This window comes from Chiloscyllium plagiosum, unplaced genomic scaffold, assembly GCF_037043375.1.
Source record: "Chiloscyllium plagiosum isolate Xiang-an unplaced genomic scaffold, Cpla_swu_hap1 HiC_scaffold_17, whole genome shotgun sequence".
In the NCBI taxonomy this organism is placed as follows: domain Eukaryota; kingdom Metazoa; phylum Chordata; class Chondrichthyes; order Orectolobiformes; family Hemiscylliidae; genus Chiloscyllium; species Chiloscyllium plagiosum.
The window spans coordinates 40,323,182-40,343,644 of NW_028270155.1; the positions used below are offsets into that span (position 1 = coordinate 40,323,182).

Here is a 20,463-nt window from a genome sequence, read left to right on the forward strand (position 1 = left end):
CGGGTGCTGACAGGTGGGACTAGATTGGGTTGGGATATCTGGTCGGCATGGACAGGTTGGACTGAAGGGTCTGTTTCCATGTTGTACATCTCAATGACTCTATGACTCAAAAGAAATTATGGAAAATAGTTACTCAGAGTCCACCCCGCCCCCCCTCCCCCTCAAAAACCTGTATCCTATTGATTTGGAACCCTAAGATTACACTTGCCTTTTGTACTTACAGCTTCACAGCTGTTATCAAAATGTCAACATACTGAAGCTGACTACTGCAAAAAGAGGTTGTGGTTTGCCTTCCTCTGACATTTCTATGCCACAAAAGAACGGTCAAGAATGGAAGTACAGCTCTGGATTTCTGAGGAAGCCCGAGTGGATTTTCTTTTCAAAAATGAAGAGCACGGTCTCTTTTGGAAAAGGAAAAAGGTTCATATTGGCAACTTGCAGCATGAGATTGTTGTTTCTTAGAAAACCTGAGCAAATGTGTTTTTCCCCAAATGTGTATTAACTTTGGAAAGTTTGCTAATCCATAGTTTTATGGTTAACAGTTAAAAAAAGTGTCCTTTAAGTTACAATGGTATCATACCCTTCACTGAACAATTATGATTCATTTCCGTAAACCTCATCCCGTGCTCAACTATTTCATTTTTTTGGAACAAAGAATAATGAGTTTGCGGGACAGGTTAGAAACGTGGAATTAAAGTAACACGGATGAACGTTTAATCAACTGCGTAGTTGCTTTGAGGAACCGCATAACGTATTCTAGTTGACATTTCTTATGCTCTTGTATTTCTAATCTTGAGCACTTCTCATGAAATTATTCACTTTAAGATAATTTTGATTTTTACTCTATAAATAATAGAGCAATTCTATTGCTAATTTCATTCTACAGGACAATTACATAATGACCTAAGTTTGCTGTATGACATTTTTAACAATGACATTCACCTTTTATACAACAGGCTTCTCAAAGTAAAAAAACACTTTATTAATGACTGACCCTACAATGCTTTTTTTTAATATTGCTCAGAAGGAATAGAAGAATTGCAAATGTTTGAATAAGCAGTAGGGAAGCTGAAAAGAGTCAAACTTGATTCAAGGTCCTTCTAATAAAATTAAAAGCTGTGAATGATCATAAACGCCAAGAAAAGAAAGTGATCAGTGCAGTTTGGAAGCCAAAATTTAAATTAACTACCAATAACAGTTCTGAAAGTTTGTTAGTAAAAATATAGAAGAAACCCTCACTTAAACCTAGCAAATCTCTTCACAATAATGTACTGAAATCAAAAGCTATTTGGGTGAGTGGAAGTTTAGCATTTGAATTTTATTTAAAATAGTTAATACCTAAGCTGCTTCCAGTCCAACTCATGAATGGGTATATACAGCTGTTCAAGAATAACAGATGAAATAACAATCTTTACTGCTTATCGAGAAATTTAGTCAGTCAATTTCATAAACCACAATACTAAAAATTCAAAGGATCTGGACTGTGAAATGTGACTAATTTTATGCAAACTGCAAATTCCTTTTTTTAAATGCAATATGCAACCAAGTTTTGTTTTAAAGCAAATTTCTTCTCTGCTGACTTCTCTCCTTGGAAACGATAAAATTTTATCCAGGATTACAACTTTTTTCTAGTCAATTACATGCTACTATAACAATACCACATTATAGTGCACTAGTTTCTCAACAATAATTTTATGCTCAATTTTACAACATTTATAGTGCTCATTTGTGTAATGGGATGCCCAGCAGTGGAATCCAGATTCCATTAGAATAGCAGGATGTCGATCAATACTTGAGACTCTCCATTCAGAGCTGTCAGTTGGTGACATCAGAGAAACACTGACTAAAAGACTGCCACCTTCCCAGAAAGCAAGAGAAAAAGTAGTTAATTCCAAGCATTTCTCATGGACCTTCTTGTAGCTAGCTCCAGAATGCTAGGAGCCTAGCAACAGATGGTACATTGCAGGCAAAGACATTTTTCAGTCAAGGAAAGTAGCAATGTGGATTTATCAGACAGTAACTTTAATGAATAATACAATACATCATGGCTGCTTTGAGGATTTTAACTCAAGTATCATTACAGCTTAAACATTCATCTACAAACACAGAAGGCCTTAGTTGCTACAGAAATGAAGTGAGGAAAAAGTTGCTACTCAAGTCAAAGAAAATCACTGATGTTTTCATTTGACTGTCGTAAATGTTTTTCAACTATCTCAAAGCATTTGGTCCAAGGTTTCCATGTGACACATTGTATATAATAAAACCTTGCCTGGTCCACCTACAAGGCAGTGTTTTTTTGCGCATTTTTAAAACATGCCATCTGTCTCATTTTTGTTACAATATATAGACTGTAGAAAAAGACTTTGAAAATTATTTATGAAGATGTGCGACTGGACCTTCTGGAATATGATCTAGATTCCAATTACATTTCAATACTCCGGGTGCACCGGTTTCCTCCTACAGTCCAAAGATGTGCAGGTCAGGTGAATTGGCCATGCTAAATTGCCCAGTGTTAGGTGCATTAGTCAGAGGGAAATGGGTCTGGGTGTGTTATTCTGCGGAGGGTCGGTGTGGACTTGTTGGGCCGAAGGATCTGTTTCCACACTGTAGGGAATCTAATTTAATCTAATCTAAATCGATGTGAGGTACTCAGTTGAGCACTTGACACCAAACGTGGATAGTTACCAGCAAAAATAAAATGGAAATTGATATAACAGTTGTAGGTTCAGGCCTAGAATGCAATAGAGTGCACAAGCAATTGGTGTACACCAGTTTTTGCTCATAGACTAATCTTGCATTCGTACCAGAAGTCCTCCAATCCCAATGAAACCTATAAGTGGGGACGTTTAATTTAATAAAATTTTCCAAGGCACTTCACAACATTCTCCTAATCAGATCTCCCAGGACCAAATTTAAGTGGTTTCATGGAGCATCTTAAAGGAGAAGAGAGAGGCAAGGAGATGGAGAGATTTAGCTATGTGTAGATGCTCGGCATTTGAAGGCTCAGCCAATGAGCAACCAAACCTTCCAACATTCTAGATGCCAGAATTAATGGAGTGCCAATATCTGATGTTTGAGAGGCTGGTGAGAGTACTGAATTAGAAGTGCTATCTGACTTGGAATCAAGTCAGCAAACAGAGGAACATTAAGTCTCTGACACCCAAGTACGCAAAAAGCAGAGCTTCCGATGGCCTCAAGCTAAAAGAGGGATAGAATGTGGTCTTAATGTTGAAAGAACTGAAATCACTTTGGATCTTGTGGTTGGTGCAGGTTTGAGCACTTTCAAAAGGGAATTAGATTAGCATCTTAAAGGAATGTAGTTGTGGGCTAAAGGGAATGCTGGGCAATGAAACATCTGCTACATTGCTCTTTGAAAGCTGGCATTGAGTCAAAGTGCCAAATGCACTCCTTTAGAGCTGCAACCAATGACCCTTTGGTTAAGGGCCCTTTATGTTACTTTCAGTGTTTCAGTTCAGCTTTGATGAGATTAGATTAGATTAGATTACTTAGTGTGGAAACAGGTCCTTCGGCCCAACAAGTCCACACCCACCCTCCGAAGAGCAACCCACCCAGACCCATTCCCCTACACCTAACACTAGGGGCAATTTAGCATGGCCAATTCACCTAACCTGCACATCTTTTGGACTGTGGGAGGAAACCGGAGCACCCGGAGGAAACCCACGCAGACACGGGGAGAATGTGCAAACTCCACACAGACAGTCGCCCAAGGTGGGAATTGAACCCGGGTCTCTGGCACCAAGTGGCAGTAGTGCTAACCACTGTGCCGCCCACAAAGCCATCTTTGGACTGTGGGAGAAAGCCCACACAGACACAAGGAGAATGTGCAAACTCCACACAGACAGTCACACAAGGCTGGAATTGAACCTGGGACCCTGGTGCTGTGAGGCAGCAGTGCTAACCAATAAGCCACCATGCCTTGGTTTTGGCGAAGGTGGCAAAATAGAATGAGTGGTGAGGGCAGTGTGGATTCTCATAAAAATCTCACGCTAGATGTTCGTTCTGGTGTAAATCCCAATTCCATTTTTTAAAATCAAAATGCCTCTTGTCCTGGACGAAAAATTATTAGGCATTTCTCAGCAAGTTGTCAACTCCCTTCCTCCTGATCATTCTCCTTACAAAGAGATAGTAAGCATTTCCATAGCCTACAATAATGCATCCTGTCACAAATTTTGTGGGACAGTACTTGTGTGCTTCAGAACGCTCTTTCCTGTAGTCCTAGACCCAATGTCCACGTGTTTGTGTCACTATATCAAAATGTCAGACTGCTTCACCAAAACCTAGTCACATGATTCTACATATAACACCTGCAACCTACGTGCATTCTCCAGCATCTTCCTCTGTATCCTGAGCTTCAAAAACGTTGAGGCAAAATTAGCTTTATATTTAAGCTTAATCAACACCTTCATAAAATGCAAAATGCAGTTTGACCTGAAGATATTAGGAACATGGCAAATAATACTGTACAATAAAATTACAGTGCACATCAATAACCCTGATAACATTGTAACAAACATGCAATGGACATCATCTGACGATAACATTAATAACATGAGTGAAACTTTAAGGTTTAGAAGTTACTATATATTAGATTCTCAGTGAATGAAATAAAAAGCTGGCAACTGCATTTCTTTCTCAAAACAGCAGATATTCTCACATGCTGAGCCGCAGGTCCCAGTACAATAATGCAACTCATCATTACTGGAAACCAAGTGGCATCACAAACAATGGGAAACATTTGGTATCACTGACCTCATTTCACAAGTTAAAATCAAAATGCGTAAAGAAATTTTACAACATAGGTCTAAGTAAAATGTTGCCACCATTATCTGAGCATCGAATAAATTACCTATAAATTTCATCCTGCATCTCTTCCTGCTGTTCCAGCTCATCAAGCCTGGCCCACAGCTCCTCCTCAGTTAAGAAGCTTGATTTGCAGTCACCACCACCATCACTACCCTCCAACTCTGACACAAAAACCTCTTTTGGTTTGGGGTTTTCTTTAGGTTTATGTGCTCTTCTCTGTTTACCTGTAATTTTGATTTTAAAATTCATTATCAAAATTAAAATTCAAGTGACAAGTATTTACTTAAACACAAAATGCTTCTTCACCTACAATCCATCAACTTCTTTTTAAGCACCATAAAAGATTCAATAATTTAATGTTGCACAGACGTTGAAACTACATTTATAACAAATAATAAGCATTCAACAAAGGAAAATTCACAATCTTGTACTCAGTTCTAAAATTACTTGAACAGATGGTGATAATCAATGCTTCAACAAAAATATATTAGCGCAGATATTCTGATTACCATTCAATCTCTGCAGTATAGACTGGAGTTGAATGTAGGGACCAAGCAGAAACTTAATGCAACTGATTCAAATGGAATTGTTTGAGAAACTGAAAACTGATTGGCAGTTCCAGAGTATGGAATCCTTCTCAGAAATGCCCCAAGAGCCAGAGATGACGAAGGTTCTGTCTTGCTGAAGTTTAATTGCCATGAAAAGTTAGGTATTAAACTGGGTAGGTATTAAACTGAATTCCCAATTTACCACCGACTCCCTCAACTACATTCTCCCCATCCTATTCTGAACACCCCCACACCCCACTTGATAGCTGCTGCCCCCCAACCTGATCCTGCTAAATGCCACCTCGTCCAGTCACCATCCCAGCCTCCAAAGCACTGGACCTGGTGACGAGTCTCAAAATTCCAGACCATTGTAGAGCTATCAAAATACACAGGAAACTATTCAATAGGGTAATTTAACTATTCAATAGGGTAATTTAAAGTGTGTATAAATCCTGATGTAACTGTGAATTAAAATTAAAATTAAAGGAAGCAAACATTAATTAGATCTGGTCAGTTGTAAGGTTATTTTCTCCCTTGACTCAAATGCCCAGTATTTTCACCATTTTCATATAAGGGACAAAGTGGAAAGAGTCAATACATCTTTATTGAATATTATTTGTGACTTCTGGCTTTAAGACATAACCTGATGTAATACAACATTTTTGAAAAAAAAGCTACAAATCTTGAGAAAAACATTATGGTCCAGAGACAAGGCAGCAAAATGGTGGGGTGGGGTGGAACTGCACCAAGTGGATTAAGAGTAGAAAAATCAAATTTGGAACTGCTTCACTTTTTAAAAACAAAGGAAATCATCATTCAGTTCATGCTGTCCAAACATGGGATTGTGGCCATTCTCAATTTAATCCAAGTACAAGATCGAAAATAAAATGCTTCGCTCCCTCACTTCAACAACATTTGGAGTTGCAGTTATTGGAGCTTCAATGCAAAACAAATGACAGAAACAGAAGTACCTTCTGAATTTAAATCTTGAGTTTCTCTCTCTTCATTCTGAATTTCCTCACGTATTTCTACAAAACCTTCATTTGCCTAATTAGAAGAGAATGTAGCATATAAATTTCAGTTTGATTTGTATCCAAGATTTCAGGAAAATAAATAATTGCACAGAAGATTAATTGCAGCCCATTTATGTACATTTTCCTTCAGTGGCGCCAACCACTGCAGGCAAGCTGCAAAGAAAGTCTTTTTTAAAAAAAATACATGTGCCTCTCAACCTAAGGCATAATTTTATGTGGTAGCCTTTAGTCTCATAAGATGTCAGCTTGCTGTGCTGTGTTAAGCTTTACTTGATGTGGCTCAGTAGTCCCATTCTGGCATGATGATCTCCATTTCATTTGCTGAAAAGGCAACAGACTGAGAAGAATCACAATGAGCTGGCCTGTGTTATCTCCAGGCTCTCTTCTCATCTAGGTGAGGTTTTAATTCCTGCTTGCCTCTTCCAACATCCTTCCACAACATTAGTCTCAAAGTCAGAGCCAGTCTCCTAGCTTTCAGTGTCAGTACCTGCCATTTTCAAATTTCACTTAGCATGACATTGCAAGGGACAAAACATCAGTGCATCATTACATGGAGTCACAACTAAGGGGGAAGGCTATGACAAGGAGAGATTCCTCAGAAAGGAGACACTTGCATCTGACTCGCTTTTTTTAAAAAAACATTGCTGCTAGCCAGTAATGCAAGCTGAAAATGAGAACTGGTATTAATTGCAAAAGGACAAGTCGATCACAAATTCTAACTTACAAAAAAGATGTGACTCGTAATAGTCAAAATTTCATATTGCAATGATGTTGGATATACCAGTCTCTAAACAGAAGAAGAAATATTTGGCACATGATTCAGACAAGTTATATGCTTTTACACAAAACAAAACTTAATGTGAGTATCAGTTCAAAAGATATAACAAGAATAATGTTTTCAATTCTAGATCAAAGCAAATAATGCACTTTTCTCTTGCCTTCAACTTATAATTTGAAGAGGTTAATTAAAATTCAGGATTTAGCAACACCAGTTTCTGAAATAGTTATCCTTAAGAGATTGACAACTACAATTCACTACATAATTGTATTAATAGTCAAAATTCATTTGGAAAGTTATACTTCAGAGTTTGAACTCAGTGAAAACTTCAATGACATGCAAAAACAAACATTTATAGGCAATGTCTTGAATTAAAGCAATTAGGCCACATAAGAAAATAAAATTCAAGCCTTCTGAAACATCAATAGATGAAGGGGTTCAGGACACATACTTTGTACAGTTCCATTCAGAATATGTATTAATTTTTGCAGCTTTCGAACTATTCATTTTTAGATTTCAGCATACATCATAAATCATAAATGTAATACCTTCAATGATAACATTAGAAAGAATAATGTGGATCTTTCAAGAACTATTTCAATAAAAATTATTATTATTTGTTCATTTGTGTATTTTTCAACACAGAACTTTGCAGAGTATTTGTAAAAGGAACCAAAGAAAGATCAATACACATACATTTTTAATCCCATTATTTAGATTCGGTTATTCCAGGTCTTAGCCTCAAATTTGTTCCCCTTTTGTTTTGCTTTCAGATTCAGAATCTTGTCATTTGTCTTTAAATGTTCACATTTATGATCCACCAATCCAAAAAGTCTATTAATCCTAACAGTTACAAGTTTCGCAAAGTCACTTGTTGACCATAAAAGTGTTTGCAAGTGATTCTTTGCATAATTTTAAATATTTGATGTCCAAGAAGAAACAGATCTCCACTCGAGTCAAAGCCCTTGCATAGCTAGCCACCAAGAGATAAATTTCATATGAAGTTTTTATTTTTCAATTTGAAAATCTCAAATTACTTGTAATCATTATTGGCATTTTGATGACTAAATATGGTCTTGAAGATGCTTCACTTGTTTAGGAGCACAGGAACAAACTTTCCCCAATCAGAACTTCATTCATAAAAATAGCCGATTAATTTCACAGTAGCGCACAAGTCAGCCAAGAGACTGATACATGAATCTATTTATTTTCCATCTTGTTCTAAACAGACTGTAATTTTCTTCCATATTTCAGAGGTGGCAACAATCCTGTTGAAAGCATCTTACAATGCAGAATATAGAAACATCATGTATGGTTAACTGGACCTAAACAAAAATTGCCAAAACAGCACATACCAATTTCTCCATTTCAGTGAACTCGACTCTGGATTCAAAGTTCTTCATAACTTTATGAAGATCATCCAATGCTTTTTGTACATCTGAACATAAAAAAATGGATTCATTGCTTATCATTCAAAGAAGAAAACTAGTATTTTGTACAATCTCTAAGATTGGTTTAAAAACTAATTTACAAGGTACTTTATGTGGAGCATTATGTAAAATTTCAATCAAGTAATGATATTGAGGTTTAAACGTCAGCATATTATAAAGTTAGCAGCTCCAAGATTTATATATACGCCACTTGCCAATTAAATAAAATTGCACAGAACTTACAACATAGAAACGGGCCATTTGTTCAATCTAATCTTTGTGCTCCACTCAAGCCTGCTCCCAGTCCGCTTAATCAATTCTATCAGAAATTTTTACCACTTCTCAAGATTTGACTTCAAGTGAAATGCATCCAATTCCATTTACCTATTCTTTTCACATTAGTAGATACCACATTCTTTTTCCGGGGTGGGGATGGGGTTTAAATAATCTTCATCCTGAATTTACTGAATTTAATAGAGACGGTCATATATTCTTAACATCTCTAGTTCCACAAAAATAAACAGTTGAAGCCTCTGCCTCTGACTGAAGCTATTAGGCTACATAAAACAAAAATAAAGTATTTTATTAGGCCCTACATAGTTTCAAAAAAACTTCATCAGTCACCAGAGTCATAGGCTGCACCACCTTTCCAAATGAGCAAAACCTCTCAGTCACCTCGCTGCAAACCTTTTCTATAATATGGAAACCCAAAATGAATACTACACCATGCAGTTTTAACACTGTTCTACACAAGCTCAACATAAATTCACTGATTTTCTGTTCTAATCTTCTGGAAATAGCTTTAATATATAATATGGATTTATTAATCTATTACTTGCCAAATTATAAGTTGCAGGAGAACAGCAACCCACTAGTAGTTTATAAATAATACTTCTACACAGATTAAGCTTCATTTACAACCACATTAACTTGTAGTCAAGATTTCATAAACATACTAATTTCCAACAGTAAATTATGTACAGAGGCCACTTTCATCTATGACTAGCATTTTTAATAACAGGAGAATCTTTACTTGACTAACTTTTTGAAGAAGATCTAATGCTAATAAAGCCTATTTAAAACAGACCTGTGCTAAATCTTAAGAAATGTAGTCCATTCAGTCACTCAAGTCTATTCTCAGAGGCAATCGCACTGTGGCTGATGTGTTCCTCAACTTATTCATCTTTCTTCTATTAATCCATCTTGAAAATTTCGTGTTAACTGTAAGCCACTGTCTTCTATTGACAGCATTCCAAGTTTCCACTACTTTATTAAAAGGGGCTTCCTCCTAATTTCGTTCTTACATGTCCTACTCTAGACACTTAGATTCTCCCAGTCTGAAGTAACCCAGCGAAAACCATTTGTGCCCGTTTCTATTCAAGTGCATCTTATCTTCATTTTAAATACTTCTAATAGATTACACCATTTCCTTCTAAACTTAAAAGAACAGGACATAAATTCAGAGACCTGGTATTATTCAGGTGTGTGTTCTAGCCCTGCCAAATCCAATACGTTTCCTGATGTTTTGTACCTCATCTCAGTACTGCTCGAGATTTGAATTCTAACCTGCTTGATTTGAAGACTAACATCCTATCAGCCTTTGGCTACTTTTTCTATATTTGCTTCCAATTTTAAACACATCTCCTCTGGCTTAACAGCAAAATCAACATTTACTGCCCATTCCTAGTTACCTTGGAAGGATAGTGGTATCCTGCTTCTTGAACCACTGTGGTCCATGTGGTGGAGGACCAACCACAGTGCTGTTTGACTGGGAGATTGAGAATTTGAACCCAGCAACAAAGAAGGAACAACAATAATTGTTCAAGTCTGAGTCAGTGTGCGAGATGCTGTTGAAAAAGCTTTGCTGAGTTACGACAGCATGTCCATAATACATGTTTCACTCAAACACAGAAAATAGCAACAAGCCATTCAATGACTCGAACAGACTCAACTACTTAACGTGTTCATGACTGATCATTGAGCTCAATACCTTAATCCTGCCCTCCCCCATATCCCTTGACCCATTTCGTCATAACAGCTTTATTCACCACCTTCTTGAAAGCATGATGTTTTGGTCTCAACCACTTTCTGCAGCAGTGAATTCCATAGGCTCATCACTTAGAAAAGACATTTCTCCTGATATGTCCTAAAAGCTCTATCCCTTACCCTTAAACTATAACCCCTGGTTCTGGACTCCCCCCGCCATCAGCGATATCCTTCTTGCAGCTAACGTGCCTAATTTTATGAGAATTTGAGGTTTCTATCAGATCCTCCCTTTGTTTTTCTGATCTCCAATGAATACAATCGTAACTGACTCAAATCTCTTCATATATGTCAGTCTTGTCATCCCAGGAATCAATTTGGTAAACCTTCACTGCACTCCCCCAATAGTAAGAGCATCCTTCCTCAGATAAGGAATGAAACTGCACATAATACCCTAGATGAGGCCTGTATATATGCAGCAAGACATTCTTGCTCCTGTGCTCAAATTCTCCTGCTACGAAGGCTCACATACAGTTGCCGTCTTTACTGCTTGCTGCACCCATGCGCTTATTTTGTGACTAGTACACGAGGAACACAGATCTTGTAGAACATTTCCCTTCCTCCAAGCCAAATTATAATCTGCCTTCCTATTTTTGCTACCGAAGTGGAAACCTCACATTTATCAATATTATATTTCATCTGCCATGCACTCAGTCAGACAGTTCAAATCACTCTGCATCCTCTTCACAGCTCACCTTTCCACCCATCTTTATGTGCAAATGTTGATATATTGCATTCAGGTCTCTTACCTAAATCATTAATATATATTGTGAACTGTTGGTGTCCTACTAGCCATCCCAGTGGTTACTGGTTACTGCCTGCCATTCACAAAAATACCCATTTATTCCTACTGTTTCTGCTAAACAATTTTCTATCCATTTCAATACACTAACCCTAACCTCATGTTTTAATTTTACACATAATCTCGTGTGGGACTTAATTTCTTAATCACAATAAGTCACATTGACTGGCTCTACCGATCAACTCTATTAGTTAAATCCTCAAAGAATTCTAACAGATCTGTCAAACACGATTTCCCTTTTCTAAACCCGTGCTGTTTGTTTCTGTTTCCTAAGTGGTCTGCTATAAAATTCTTGATAACAGACTATCATCATCCCCACTACTGATGTCAGACTCACTGGTCTACAATTTCCTGTTTTCTCTCTACCATTTTAAATATTGAGGTTACATTAGCTACCCTCCAATATGTAGGAACTGTTCCAAAGTCTGAAGAATCTTGAAAGATGACCACAAACGCATTATGTCTAAGGGCCACTCCCTTAAGGATTCTGGGATGTACATGACCAGGCCCTGGGGATTTATCAGCCTTCGTACATCATTTGGGTCCCTCTTTGTGAAATTAGAAGCAAAGTATGAATTTAGGTCATTAGCCATTTCTTTGTTCCCCATTGTAAATTTCTCAGTTTCTGATTGTAATTAGTTTTGTATTTGTTGTCATTAATTTTCACCCATATTTTTCTCTTCACATACCTATAGAAATTTTTACTGTCAGTTCTTATGTTTCCCACAAGCTGACTCTCAAACTCTATTTTCCCTTCCTTAATCAATCCCTTGGTCCTCCTTTGCTGACTTCTAAACTGTTTCCAATCTTACAGTCAATTGTTTTTTTTTTCTTGGCAATTTGTATGCATTCTTTTTTGGCATTTTATACTATCACTAACTCATCTCATAAGCCACGGTTTGGCCACCATTCTCTTTGCACTCTTGCATCAGACAGGAAAAAGCTATTTCTGTAGTTCACTCATTCACCCTTTGAATGTTTGCCATTGTCTATCCACTTCCTTTCAACATTTCCCAATCCAGAGCGAACTCATGCCATCATATAGTTTCCTTTAAGATTCATGACCCTAAACTCAGAGTCAGCTACCTCACTCTCAAACTTGATGGATAATTCCATCATGTTATGGTCACTCTCAACTTCATTATCAATTATTCCTTTTACATTATTTAATATCCAGTCTATGATGGCCTGGTCTTTAGTTGGGTCTCCGGGTCCCCACTATATTGGTCCAGGGATTGCTCCTGTACAGTATTGTGACTAATTTGATTTGTTTAATCTATATGCAGATTAAAGTCACCCATAATTACATGTGATCTTTAAGCACATATATCACTGATTTCTTGTTTAATGTTCTTCCCAACATCACCGTGACAGCTTAGTGACCTATATACCACTCCCACTAACATTTTTTGCCCCTTGTTTTTTCTTAATTCAACCCACACGGATTCTACCTAGTTTGAACTAATAGTTTTGCTCGGTTTTGTGTTTATATCCTCTAGTTATGCAACTGCACTGCCATTTCTTTATCTATTCTTCCAAAATACTGAATACCCAGATATCCAATTCCCATTCTTGATTACCCTGAAGACATGTATCTTTAATCCCAACTAAGTCATATCTATTGACAGAATTAATTCATCCACTATTTCAAGCTCAAGCACAAAGCTTTAAGTCTTACTTTTTTTAAAAAAACATTCCTTGTCCTTCCCACTATATATGTTTTCACTGTGGCCTCGTTTGACTCCTCTGTCTATCATTTTTCTTTTCCCACTTCAGTATTTTGTTCTTACTCTAAATTCTCCCTCCTCTAACTCCTTACATTGGTTCCCATCCCCTGTCAATATAGCTTTAAAGCCTCTGCATCCACTTGAGCAAAACTTCCTCATAACCTGTCCAGTTTATGCTGGCCCCACTTCCCCCAGACCCAGTCTCAATGTCGCAGGAATCTGAAATCTTCCTGCTCAAACTCTCTTAAGCCACATATTCATCCAATATACCTTGCTTTTTCTACTAATCCACTACTTTTTAATGTCCTATTTTTCAGCACGCTTCTTAGCTCTCTATATTCTGCCTCTAGGACCTCATCTATTTTTATACTTGTGTTGTTGGCACCAATGTATACCACGACTACTGTCCTTTCAGGGTGCCCTGCAGCTGTACAAAGACACCCTTGACCCTTGCAGTAAGGATTCTGGATTAGTGGTGCTGGAAGAGCACAGCAGTTCAGGCAGCATCCGAGGAGCAGTAAAATCGACGTTTCGGGCAAAAGCCCTTCACCAGGAATAAAGAATCTGGTTTCCAGCATCTACAGTCATTGTTTTTACCTAGCACTAAGGAGGCAACATACCATCACAGAGTCTCGTTTGCGGTCACAGAAACACCTGTCAACTCCCCTAACAACTGAATTTCCTAGGAACATTGCATTTCACATTTTTTGCACTTCTACTGGGCAGAAGAGCCAACCCTAGTGCCATGAATTTGGCTGCTGCTGTTTTCTCAAAAGGCCATTCCCCTCAATAGTATGTAAAACGATACATCAGTTTTCAGAGGAACGGTCACAGGAGATACCTGCACTCCTGGCCCAGTGCTCTTACTCTGCCTGGTGGTCACCCATTCCCTGTCTGCCTCTACAGTCTAAGCTTACTATGCTTTCAGCTTTGAAAATGCTTTAGGGTTGCCCCAGCTCCAAAACCCGGGGTTCCAGAAGCTGCAGCTGCAGACATTTCCTGCATACACTGGTGCCAGACATAAGGACACACCATATCTTTGAGCTCTCCTGCCATAACATCCCTTTAAATTAAAACTTTTGGAAGATGCTTAACATCAAATAGCAATTTCTCTAGGGCCTCTCTTTCCAGTCCTTGATAGTTCAGAATACATCCTTTAGAAACTATACATGACAAACACATTACAAACTAGAAGTGATAAAAATTATGAATATTTACCTGAACTTATCTACTACTTACCACTCAGCTCTTTCCCTTGGAGCCTCTACTCCTACAGAAGGGTAAGACAATTTGGATTTTTTTTGTGATGTCACAAATTTTTTTTCCCCAACAAGCAGGGCACTGCCCACACTGTTTCTCTGTGGCACTGACCGCAAGGGCACTCTTCCCAGCCTTCTTAGTGCATAGATGGCGGATGGGTGTCAATCAACTGTCCAGTTTTGTTATGTATGATGGAAAATCTTTTATGCTCTTGCAGTTGTACCAATCCAGGCAAGTAAAGAATATTCCATTGCTCTCCTGACTTGTTCCTTGTATGCAATGAGACCATTTTGGGGAGTCAGGTGGTGAGTTACTTGTTGCTGAATAGCCAATCTCAGATCTGCTCTAGCTGTGATGGTGTGTTTGCACATAGCTAGTCCAGTTGATTTATTACTGATTCAGCAATAATATTGCCACTGAATGTCATCAGGCGATGTTTTGACCTTCATTGCAAGAGGTTATTCCCTGGCATTTCTGTGGTATTTACCATTCATCAGCTCAAGCCTCTAGGACCTTTCTACCTGTTCTCTGCCAAGATATTAAATGACCTCCATGTGTTTTTGTACAGTAAAATCTTCCTTAGTGTCCTGATTTGACACAGTCGCCTTGATAAATTGTTATGACCTCTCTACCTTAATTAGGTTCTACAGTTTTGGATTATTTATTACTTTGGTCAGATCCTCGGCATGTGACTCTTATACCAAAGATGTTATTCCAGTCAGTTAGCTTGGCTCCAGCACCACCTTATTTTTCATTTTTTTGTAATTATCTCTCTGCCTCATTTAATCGGATTACTGGTTATCCCTTCGCTTGTTATTCAGCTGTTGACACTTTACTCACACTGTCTAACACTCTTGGTCACCTGCAGAGACTTATTATTCAATACTCCACTCACACAAGTTGTATGATCTTTTGATATCTCAGCCCTTGATCTCTGCCTGTAAATTGTGTGTGGGTGCACTCTTCTCTCACTTCACCTGACAAAGGGCTGCACTCCAAAAGCTTGTTATTACAAATAAACCTGTTGGACAATAACCTGGTGTCATGTGACTTCTGACAAAGCACTTGTAGCATTGATCACAGGTGAGTGAGCAGTTTTATAATCCTGTTAAGGATTATTACTGTTTGTAAAGAAATCTAAACACCTAATCAACCAACAGAACTGTCTACAAGATTTCATATTTTTAAACAAAACATGTAGTTCAAAAAATATGTTTGACGGGATGTCGGTGTCAGACAAAGCTACCATTTGCTGCCCATCAACAACTGCCCTTAAACTGATTAACTTTCTTGGATGTTTCAGAGGACAGTTAAAAGTCAACAACATTGCTGTGGATCTGAAATCACACACAAGCTGAGACAGATAAGCATTGGAAAGTTATTAATGTCCTAATGGACATAAATGAACCAATTGAGTTTTTATGTGAAATGTAACAAATAATCAAAGCAGACAGCATAAAATGGGAAATCACCTTCAAATTGGAAAATTGAAAATGCAGCATTACGACTGCATAATCAAAGGAAAAAGACAGGGCTAACACGTCATTAAATTACACAGCCTTGAAGTTTGGTCTAGATCATTACACTGCTGCAACAATTAGACTTTTTAACAGCAGCAAATTGGTATGGCTACTATAGCAATTCTGAGCTTTGAAGCCATAGAGTTTTGAAAAGATTTGTAGCTCAGGTTGAGGTTCTGGATTTGGTCTGCTCGCTGAGCTGGAAGGTTCGTTTTCAGCTTCTAACTCAGCGAGCAAACCTTTGAAGCCATGTACCTAGAGTTTGGAAAGATCAGACTCAGACAGTCTAATAACTCAAGAGTTGTTGGACAGATTTCAAACCAAACATGATCAAATAATAATGGAAAACCATGTATGTGGTTGTTGAATGCCAGAGATCAGGGAAAAGCTTAAGGTTCGGGAATATTTTGCTTAACTCAAAAAGGTGATTTGAATTTCTGCACCCAGGAAGATTGCTTTAGGTGGGACATTGAAGTTACTAGAAAACACTACACCTTTAAAAAACATTAAACTGTCAGCCAAATCACTGATGTTATTTTACGGCAAATCTGACCATGAATCAAAATATAATCAATTAGATATCTGCTCAATACAAATGAGAAAAGTATTGAAATTATAGATGTATAAATCATCTTTCTTACATGAAGACAAATGAACCAGGGCTAATTATTAAGCCATTCTAAATTATTTCCTTAAAAACGCTTACTTTTCAGCACAAAATCTCCTTTAGAAACTGCCACAATCAGTAATTTGACAAAGCTATATATTTCTGAACATTGAAAAATCAAATATTATACGCGTAATTCCAATAAAAAAAGTATGCCCTTTTATGTAGAAAAAACGATAAATTACTCAGCTCAAAACTTGTTCTGCTATTCAATTAGATCAGGGTTAATTTTTCATTATATTTAAATCAACATGTTCATCCATTTTGTGACACCTCCAGAGGCTGGTGAGACTTCAACCTAGAGTTTCTGGCCCACAGATAGGGAACTATCACACTGCCATGAGGCTAATATAGACTGCAATTCCATTTACCAACATTTTCTCAATTTTCTTAATGCGCTGATGTATTCAAATCTATCGATCTTTAACTTGAAAACGTCAATCAAGCATCCATAGATGCTTTTGGACATAGAATGCCTGATTCTATCACTTTGCACATGAAGAAATTATTCTTGATTTCATCCCTAACCAGCTCAAGTTTCATTTTCAGTGCATCCATACAATGGACTTCCCTACCAGATACCATTCCTACTAAATTCCCCCTTCATTTCAAATACCTCAATTCAATAATACTTCAATCTTCTCAACTCAACTGAATACAAACAAATTATGCCACTCCTTATAGCTTAACCTTTCAAATCCAGATCTGATTTTAGTGAATCAGTGCTGTACCTCCTGAAAATGCATGGAGACAACAACAAAATACAGGAAATAAGTATGGAATCTGATATTTTAAATTCAGTTTTTATTTTAACATTCAAAGGTTTAGTCCCCAAACTAAAATACAGTAATCTAAGCAACTGCACAATTTAAGCACCACTTTCACACTTCTGAATTGTTACTTTTCAAGATAAGAAAAAGTGTTATTTTTCGAGTATGTTCCTTATCTAGATTTTGGTTTTTGTGTATACATGGCTTCTGGTCCCTCAACATAAAAAACAAATCAAGACTTTAATGATATTGCGAGACGTCCAATAGCATTGGCAGACATTCCGTTACTATTAATATCCTGGGGATTACCGCTGACCAGAAACTGAACTAACCATATTAACTTGTGGCTACAGGAGATCACAGGATAGGAATGCTACAAATAATTCATCTCCTGACTCTCCAAAGTCTCCATAGCTACAAGGCACAAACCAGGATTGTGACTGAACATCCCCCCACTTGCCTGAATGAGTGCAGCTTGACGCCATGCAGGAAAAGCAGACCGCTTGATTATCTGTGGATGTGGTGTGTCAGTCATTCCACCCACCGCTGACAGTGTTAGTATCATCTACAAGATGCACTGCAGAAATTCACTAAGGGTCTTTCAAAATAACACCTTCACAATCCATGACCGCTTCCAAAGGAAGACAAAGACAATAGATATATGGGAATACCTCTATCTCAAAGTCCTAACCTGGAACTATATCACCATACGAAAATCCAAGATCTGTCTCCCTAACAGCACTGTTACTGTCCCCACACAAAAAGGACAGTAGCAGTTCAAAAAGGCATCTCACAACATAGGCAACAAATGCTGGGCCCACCAGTGATGCACATATCACCCAAATAACCTCAAATCTCTATTGTGAACACTGACAGATTTGCCCACTTATTTAACTTGTGATCCTTTCTAACATCCTGCTTTTATTTACACTTACTACGGCTCCTAACAGGTGTCACCCGTGAACCCTTATATACTACTACAAGTCCTTCAGCCAAGGCATCACATTGCAAAGTTAAGTCTCAGTTCAGATGCCCGAGACACCTAACAAAGAACATAACTCTTATTCTTACTATACCCTACCTTCCAACAAAATACAAATTTATATTAAATTTTTGTGAACTTTCAGTTTTGTTAATAATCACATTTTTTTTGAAGTGTATGAAACACCCACAAACATTTCTGAAGCACTTAGTGAGTCCCTCAAAATGTTTAACTCAATTTGCCAGATGTGGTCCCACTTTCACAAACGCATGCTGAATGATCATATTTATGCTTGTACAAGCTTTGAGTCATACTATTCTTCGTGAAAGATTTACTAATTTATTTCCCAATTGATGCTCCACCTTCCTTAAATAATAGAGCTTTGTTTTTAACTCTGCACATACAGAGGAATCAAGATTATCCGAAGGTTACGGACAGCGAGAATTTTGTTCAGTTAATTGAATGCCGGATAACAGTTTATCTATGCATCAGGACCCTGCGATCTTGTTCGGATAATTCGAAATTCGGATAATTGATGCCAGATAATAGAGGTTCCTCTGTACACAGTTTAATGTCGCCACCAAATATTGCCAGGTCAATTAAATTCCATTTCTCACTGAATTACCTCAAAGCATTCATCCCATGAACTAGAGCTTAAACAAATTAGTCTAGGTTTGCAAAATCTTCCATTGACATGACCACTTCATTCTCCTATAACAATGTTTTGACTACTTTACTGAGTGAAAAGCCCCTGCAACTGCAAACAAATTGCAGAATGGACAACTGATTTAGCCAAGTCCAATGTGGATGCATGTTAAGTATAAAGGTATAGGCACAACATGCACAAAAAAGTACTTTTACTTCACAGCTATCTCTATGTTACTTCAGACATCATAGTCTCTTAAATATTTGGAGATTGTTTCCCTTGGTTAAGAGCAAGCAGTTAAGCAAAACATAAGCAATAACCCAGGGAGCAAATGGAAAGTCAAACAATCCCACACGTGAATGCCTTGAGTCAATTCTCTGAAGCATTTGGATTACCTACTTGGAATCCTAGATTTGTTGTACATGATATTCTTTCATTGAAACTCATGATGGCATTAAAACATGAATTCTGATAAATGAATTCCTTTTCTTTATCACCTGTATTTAGACACCAAATCAACTTGGATACCAAGCTGAATTATTAGACCAGAGTCCAGTCAGATGTACCTTTTAAGGAAATGTCTTTAAAATGGAAAGAAAAGTACAGAGGGTGACAATTTGAAAGGGAAAATTTCAGACTCAGCATTTAGACAATTGAAAGCAAGGCCACCAATGCTGGAGCAATTAAAAATTGGTATTTCTCAAGAAGTAAAGATTTGCAAAATGAAGAGATCTAGGGGATAGAGGGTACGGGTTGCGAGGCTGGAAGAAATTACAAAGATTGGCAGCAATAGACCTTTGACAGAGTTAATGTAAGCTACGAGCATCAGTGTGGGTTAGAACATGAGAAAACTTTTAAATGGCCAAATTTGTGGAGGGCAGAAGAGTAGTAGCTGTCCATGAAAGCATTGGGATAGTCAATTTAGCAGAAATATGGAGGATGGTTTCATAAAAAAGCCATGGTAAAGACAGAGTTGAACTATGTTATACAGGTGGCAACAGGTGGTCTTTGTAATGGCACCAGATGCAAGCAGCTCACCTCAGAGTCAACAATAAAACTGAGGTGGTCCCGTCTCAGACAGCTGTCAGTAAGATGAATGATGCCATGATCAAAGTAGCATTTGTGATGGGGAGCAAAGACAATATTTAGCTGGAGGAAATTTCTGTTTGCCCAAACAGTTCAAAGGCAGTTGAAGGCTCTCAGAATTGAGATAAGGTAAAGTTAAGGTAACATTAAATCTCAATTTATTGTCACCATAGTGTATTCAGGTTTTTAATATTAAAGTAACTTACGTTTTTTCCTGTGCTCCACCAGGCTAAGTGCTTGCTTTGCCGAGCACTTAGCAAACCAATTGTCACCTAATAAAACCGTGACTTCATTTGTATGGATTAGCTGTCCTGGCATAAATGCAAGAGGGCCAAATGGCACCTGT

General features: G+C 37.7%; 1 protein-coding gene across 4 annotated transcripts in view; it reads right to left on the reverse strand.

The window, feature by feature from the left end:
* The window catches only part of uri1 (URI1 prefoldin like chaperone), a 44,028-nt gene that overhangs the window by 12,525 nt on the left and 11,040 nt on the right, over positions 1–20,463 (reverse strand). For all 4 annotated transcript variants that reach the window (XM_043706864.2, XM_043706863.2, XM_087995863.1 and 1 more), the window contains 4 exons: positions 20,324–20,459; positions 8,540–8,622; positions 6,344–6,419; positions 4,868–5,048 (listed from right to left, as the gene is read on the reverse strand). In XM_043706864.2, the coding sequence (XP_043562799.1) occupies positions 4,868–5,048; positions 6,344–6,419; positions 8,540–8,622; positions 20,324–20,459 (476 nt within the window). The remainder of the gene's footprint in view (positions 1–4,867; positions 5,049–6,343; positions 6,420–8,539; positions 8,623–20,323; positions 20,460–20,463) is intronic.